This window comes from Polyodon spathula, chromosome 45, assembly GCF_017654505.1.
Source record: "Polyodon spathula isolate WHYD16114869_AA chromosome 45, ASM1765450v1, whole genome shotgun sequence".
NCBI classification, from domain to species: domain Eukaryota; kingdom Metazoa; phylum Chordata; class Actinopteri; order Acipenseriformes; family Polyodontidae; genus Polyodon; species Polyodon spathula.
Genome location: NC_054578.1, coordinates 1,245,599 through 1,252,720, shown reverse-complemented (window position 1 = coordinate 1,252,720; position 7,122 = coordinate 1,245,599). Strand labels below are relative to the sequence as shown.

Sequence of the window (7,122 nt, the reverse complement as noted above, 5' to 3'; positions counted from 1 at the left end):
TTCACAGTGCAATAGCTGTGATTCATGCGAGCTCTTTAATCACAGAAGCATCATTGCAGCGGTATTTCTCATTCACAGTGCAATAGCTGTGATTCATGCGAGCTCTTTAATCGCAGAAGCATCATTGCAGCGGTATTTCTCATTCACAGTGCAATAGCTGTGATTCATGCGAGCTCTTTAATCGCAGAAGCATCATTGCAGCGGTATTTCTCATTCACAGTGCAATAGCTGTGATTCATGCGAGCTCTTTAATCGCAGAAGCATCATTGCAGCGGTATTTCTCATTCACAGTGCAATAGCTGTGATTCATGCGAGCTCTTTAATCGCAGAAGCATCATTGCAGCGGTATTTCTCATTCACAGTGCAATAGCTGTGATTCATGCGAGCTCTTTAATCGCAGAAGCATCATTGCAGCGGTATTTCTCATTCACAATGCAATAGCTGTGATTCATGCGAGCTCTTTAATCACAGAAGCATCATTGCAGCGGTATTTCTCATTCACAGTGCAATAGCTGTGATTCATGCGAGCTCTTTAATCACAGAAGCATCATTGCAGCGGTATTTCTCATTCACAGTGCAATAGCTGTGATTCATGCAAGCTCTTTCTCTGTGTTATTCACACCCCCCGCTCCAGGCGGCGATGCCCCGATCTCTAATCCTGCATGTGCTTCCCTGCGCCCCTCTTGCACGGGTGGCGCTCTTGCATTGTTTCAATCTGCAGGGTCTGCGCAGACTCCGAGCGCAGAGGATGCGTGCCCCTCTGTCGTCAGACCCGGCTGCGTTCACGCAGGTTTGCCGAACTCGGACCGGGCATGCGCGCAGCGTCATTTGACGTAGAACCTGCGCAGACACAAGAGTCTGCGCGACATGAACGCATCTGGATTCCCGGGAAGCTGCGTGTGACGTCAGAAAGACAGCAGCCAAGAGCAGCTTCGGGGGCGCTGCATGCGTAAGCGCACAGCCCGGGAGACGAAACCGGGTACATTTCGGGATCCGCTCACTATAAGAGGTTTGCACGGTATAAAACCCAGTTTGCAGCCAGCATGGCCCTCCTCGACAGCCGCCCTTGATCGACAGAGAGGCCAGCCAATCAGCCTGGGTTTAGGGTTGACTCCGCAGCCAATGACGCGCGGCAGCTGCAGCCGCCGGGCACGCCCACTGGCAGGCTATCTCGCTGCTTTGGTTTGAGCTGCAGGGGAGGGAGGTCATGTCTTAGTTGTTTTTAGTGCCAGGTTGGATTAAAGTGCTTCCCAGTGGTTATTATTACCCGCACAGAGTCACAGAGACAGCTGGTCCCCTTTGCTGTTTTATTTCAGAGACTTGCTTGGTCAGTGTGATTCTTTATTGGAAAACTCACGCAGTTCAAGTTCAAGCAGAGGTCCTGTGAAAGACAGCAGCTGCTCCTTGCAAAAAATAAACATCGCAACAAAAGAATCGATGATTTAATATGAATGTTAACTGTGCATAAAAAAAAAAAAAAAAAAGATTTTGCAACACGAGTCTCAATCTAAACCCGGCGAGGATGGACGTCAGCGTGTCCGTTTCGCTCTTGCAAGACGAGCTCGGCTCTGCCATCGAGCACGCAGTGAAAGCGGCTGTAGACACCGTCTTGTGGGAAATCACAAGAGTTGTGGGCAGTAAATTGAACGAGTTTCAGATTGCAATGGCTGGGAAGGAGAAAGAGAATGAAAGGCTGAAGCTGAGATTGGAAATATCAGAGAGCGAGTTGAAAGCGGTGCGGGAATGCATGAGCGCTGCAGATGCGGACAGTAACCAACCTCTCAGAAACATGAACCCCGACTGGAGTGAACAAGACTGCCGCAGGAACGGGAACCGGGGATTATTCACCAGGGTGCAAGGTGAGGGTTAACAACGTTACTGTTCTTATATGCGGTTCAGTCATCCACTGTGTGCATTATAAATGAATTCCCAATACAACACTGACATACCCTTGTAACCAGCATGGACCCGGGTTCAAATCCCAGCTCAGCCCTCCCTGTGTGGGACCCCGAGCGAGTCACTGAACCCCCTTGCGCTGTGTCTTTGGGGTGAGGCGTTGTTGTAAGAGACTCTGCAGCTGATGCACGGCTCACACACCCTAGCCTCTTGTAAAGCGCCTTGTGATGGTGCTCCACTGTGAAAGGCGCTATATAAAAGTAAATATATTCTTATTCTTGATGTTCTTTGTTAGGTTGCATGTTTGCTACAGGCTAGGGAATAATAATAATCTTTATATAGCGCCTTTCATAGTGGACCTCCAGTTCTGCTACTGGTTCCTTCTGTAGAAGGAATCTACCAACAGGTTTGGGGGAAAAAAAATGTTTTTGCTTTGCTCTCTTCTCTCTCTCTCTCTCTCTCTCTCTCCTTCTCTCATATATATATATATATAATCACCTGATTAGCGACACAGTTGATTGGACGCTGAATTCGGAGCGATTTCAGCTGCTGAATTGCAGGGTTGAATAAAAGCCACAAAGAGAAATCACACACGCCTCGTCTGTGAAGAGAGCGGGTCCTTCGTGCGATCGGCGTGTTGGAGGCTGGGCTCGGGCAGCGGGCTGTGGCTCTCCGTCTCGGCCGCTCACAGCCGGCGCTTTCAAACCCGGCGAGACGGTGTGACCAGACCCGCTCTGCCAACGACGGGACACCAACCGGGAGACCGAGAGTCACAGCACCTGCCCGAGAGCGACAGATCACTCTGCAGCGTCTCCGTGATGTCGTGTTGTCAATCAGCACTATAAAAAGTCGCCGTGCCTGCCCTGAAACAGAGTCTGTCATTTTTCGATCACAGCTAGTGAGTTTTATTCAAATATAAGTGATACGTTTGTTTTGATGCTCAAATATAAGTGAAACTGGATCAGAACATGTCTCTCTACGGGATGGATATGCACGATGTGTTATTTCAATCAGTTCTAAACTCCACAGAGTTACAGTATTGTGTATATCTGGGCAGTGACAGTTAAAAGCATGTATGATTTTGTTTCACGCAGATCCTGAAGAGAGACGTGCTTTCAGTGAAGCAGAGGAGGGGCCAGTGATAGAAGCTGTTTACACACAAGAGGAAATCTGTGATCAGGAGTGGTGTGGAAGAATAATGGAGAATACAGAGCTGGCAATTTGTGACAGTAAAGAGAGCCCTGAACTTGAAGCTGTCCGCATTAAAGAGGAGGCTGTGGAACTGGAGTGTGTTCACATCACAGAGGAAGTTTCTAAAGACAGTGCAGTCATTAATCCTGTGAATATAGTTAAGCTGGAATCTAGCCACTGTGGTGATTGTCCTCCTGAACTGGTCTGCGTGAGACACAATCAGCGTGTCTCTGAAGACACTTGTTCTAGTGTTGGAGAAGAGGACACTGGGCTGGGGTCCATTCAGGGGACACCGTGCTGGGGAGCAGCGCCGTCCACTAGCAGCACAGCATGTGAGTCGAATATCAAAAACACAGTTTATATAAAGAATTGCAGCTGTTTTGTGAAGGAGCGAGAGTTTCGAATTGCTTTTGCTTTTCAGCGTTCTCGTTGTTAACAGCGATGGCTGAGAGGTGAAGCCTTGCTGGAAAGTGATTCAGTGCTGTACAGTAACCTTGGCTTCTGTTTCCCGCGCTTCTAAAGCAGATCCAGGAAGACGCAACTCCGCTCCAGCACCCCAGAGCAAGATCTCTACTGACGGCGGGCTGCAGCGTAAGCAGAAACGCAGAGAGACGACGCCCCAAGATGAATGGGTCAGTCTCCTGATACCTGGTACCACTGGTTTAGAATTAAAACCTATTTAAAAAAAAAAAAAAAGATAAATCATTATTATTTAGAAAATGTATCCTTTATCCAAAGAGACTTGTGGGTTGGACTGTGCATCACAGCTACTGCTGCTGCTGCAGAGTCTCTTCCAATAGGACCTCGTTTGTTTGACGTCTCGCCCGGAGGACGGAGCACAAGGAGGTGAAGCGACTCGCTCAGGGTCGCGCGCAGTGAGTTGCTGGCTGAGCTGGGATTTGAACCCGGGGTCCTGCTGGTGTCAGGCCCCTTCCTCTCTTTAATCACTGAACCCTTTCTTTCTGAAGGTTTCAGCTCAAGTACCTCATTCTACTGAAAGGTAGATTTGTGGGTAATAGTTTCTTTTGCTGCTGTGTATATGTAAACGGTTTACTGCTTTCTTCCATAGTTTAGCTGCTTTTGCACACGCAGTTTCTTTAGAGTGCAGGCTTTGCTTGTGTTCCAGTTCATGTATGTCTCCCAGATGCAGTGTGAATGTCCTGAGGCTGTGATCTTTCTGTGTGGGTCTTCTTCTAACTGTACCCTAAATTAATTGATAGGTCCAATTAATTAATTTAAGGGACAGTTGGAAGAAAAAATTCTGGTCACTTAGGGATCGTCTGGCACAAAGCGACCTGAATTTATGTTCAAATGTTTGTTTTTGTTCGTTTTCTTCTCATTTGTATTTTTCAGTTGTGCGTGTATTGACAATGTAGTTGCCTGTTGACTTTTAAAAAGTTTATTCTTGTTTTTGTGACACGCCTGTGTAGAGACCCGTTTCTGTTGAAATGCCTGATGTTTTGTACGCGGTTTCTCAATTAAAAAAACTCTGACGTGCCTCGCTGTAGCGTCTGTGTTTTTCATCCCCAGGTTAAATTGACCGCTCTTGCCGGTTGCAGCTCTTGTGTTCTAGTCCTCAAGCGTGTGGCCCTGTCTGGCCAGACGTTATTCATTTATCTTCCCCTCCGACAAGCCTGTCTGAACGCAGCTTGCTTTGTTCTGTGTTCTGCTCACCCTTCTCTGAGAATGCAAAGTGTGTGCCGGCATTTTCACACTGCGCGTTAATTGCTAGCGTTTTAGAAACGGGCCTGTCAACAAACCGGGATATAAACAAAGCCCGCACTCTAAAGGAATTGTGTGACTCCACAAACAGCAGCCGTACGCTGCAGTGGAATGAAATGATATTCTTTGTTGTTATTTCCAGGTTCCACTGCAGTTGAAAGTGAGAATACAGGATTGCGCCATCGCTGAGAAGAGAAGCAGCACGACCAGGCGCTGGAGACACAAGATCAAGCAGAACCCAGAACTGTACGAGCAGCACAAGAGGAAGGAAGCAGCCCGGGCCCGTCTGTATCGCTTGAACCAGAGCCCCATGAAAAAGAAGATACAAAAGGAAAAGGCGAGAGAGAGGGCCAGAAAATGCAGAGAACGACAGAAGAACGAAAAGACTCTGCCTTTGCCAGAAGCCCGCAGTGTGTAAACTCGTGGTTTTCGTTCTGTGTTGCGTTTTAAATATCCTGCCGCTGAAATTAAAACATTGCAAAAAAATAAAAAATAAATAAATTGAAAACTTTTAAAAGGTTAATTTATGCTCCTGACAAAGGAGGCCGGACAGGTGCCAAGCAACCTCTCCAAAAGCCCTCTCCCCAAACCAGGGGGTGAGTCGCTGTGCTTCAGAACAGGCGACCGGACGCAGGGAGGCGATCGGAGCCGAAGGAGACGCTGAGAACGCGGGTCTGTGAAGAAGTGAAAGATTTTCAGCAGTCAGAGACAGATTTCCAGGTCGAATAAAAACACTGTTTCTAATCTGTGCATGTACTAAACCGGGAAAGCCATTTTTTAAGAAGAATTTTGGATCGGGTCGATTAGTTTGGACCCGTGAAGCCCTCTAATGGAGAGGCCCCTCCGTTGTGAACAGCAGGGCGGTCGTTGAATGAAACTGCGCATCAAGTGAAAATAGCAGAGTGTTTGTATTTCAACGTCGTGCTTGTTTATATAAATTCATTAGTAAAAAAAATCAGTGAAATAAAGTCACTCTTGCATTTTGACCACGTTTCCCCGGGTTTGAGAGCAAGCATTGGAGACGCACTCTTAATGCTTTGAAAGCATTACTGGTACAACAGTGTGTGTGTGTGTGTGTGTGTGTGTGTGTGTTGCAATCAGGGAGAGAATGTCTTCTTGCCTGAGAAAGGGGCTATAAAGTGATCAGAACTGAGCTGCTTCAAGTAAGATTGGTCTGGTCAAGACGTTACAGACACACACGCACACAGAGACAAGCCAGCAACTAAGCTTTGCATCAAAAGGGTGTGGAGACTGTTTAAAACAGCTAGAGAAGAAAACCTGACCTGAACCTTCATTTTATGTCTGTTTCAATTCTCCCTTGCTAGTGCCAACAGCCAGGTTAGCCTTTTAAGTCAGCCCCTGTTGTGTTTTGGGGGTTGTTAGGCGCTTGTCTGTGAGTTTGTTTGTTTTTTTTTAAATCTGCTGACCCTGCCTTTGACTGCTTGATATTTCAAGTTTAAAGAAAAGGGCAACAGATGGACCAAAACAGTGATGGCTTGCTGCAATAGTCAATAGCACACGCCTTTTACCAGCCCCGCCTCACGCTTGACTGCTCCCCCATCCACGCACGCAACTCCGGTGCATTATTATTATTATTATTATTATTATTATTATTATTATTATTATTATAATAAAGAGAAACATTGGGATTTAAAAGAAAGTCCAAATTGAAACTATTTTTTTTTTTTACATCAACAAAGAAATATATGACAGTCGCTTCATTTAAAAAAAAAAACTCAATTCTGCAGCGTTTGTGGTTTGGTTAAATTTGGCAATGCCTCGTGAATAAGGATACAGTGTATTCAAGTGTCTACAAACTCTGACAAACTCCGCGCAATAGACAGGAGCCTCTTCTGGGGGAGTGATTAGCTGTAGTGATTGTGTTGAGTTGTTAGAAATGGGACCAGCATCCCATATTCGTGAGCTACCTTTCCCCTTTCAGTCTGTATTTCAAACTGGTTTCCTTTCTAGGTTTTACCGTTGTGGGCTATTTTGCTGACACTGCGGTTGCTGTCCTGTCTCAGTGTCACTGTGGGGTTGCACTGTGTCTGCGAATTTGGGACAAATGCCATCCCGGAGGGGGGGGAGTGTTAAACCCGGGACAGGGACTTGATCTTTACATTTCGGGACTGTCCCGCCCAATTAGGGAGGGGTGGTCACCCCAACCTGGCAGCGAGGCCTAGGAAAAATGTTCCTAGCTGTGCCTAATATTTTGGCTGGTTACAGCAACATCAGAATTTGAATTTTAGGATGGGAAATACTATCTATGCAACTACCCACCCCCATTTTTCGACCAGGGTATTTTGTAAAAGG

General features: G+C 46.7%; 1 protein-coding gene across 2 annotated transcripts; it reads left to right on the top strand.

Moving 5' to 3' along the window:
• Positions 1–1,755: 1,755 nt before the first annotated feature.
• Positions 1,756–5,814, top strand: LOC121305971. Of its 2 annotated transcripts, none has more exons than XM_041237696.1 (4): positions 1,756–1,859; positions 2,991–3,419; positions 3,613–3,719; positions 4,952–5,814. In XM_041237696.1, the coding sequence occupies exons 1-4, from the start codon at positions 1,790–1,792 to the stop codon at positions 5,225–5,227; spliced, it is 882 nt and encodes a 293-aa protein (XP_041093630.1). In that variant the 5' UTR covers positions 1,756–1,789; the 3' UTR covers positions 5,228–5,814. The 2 variants fall into 2 exon arrangements, with proteins under 2 accessions (XP_041093630.1, XP_041093629.1); XM_041237695.1 differs by having other exon boundaries at positions 3,610–3,719; positions 4,952–5,812.
• The last annotated feature ends 1,308 nt before the right edge of the window (positions 5,815–7,122 follow it).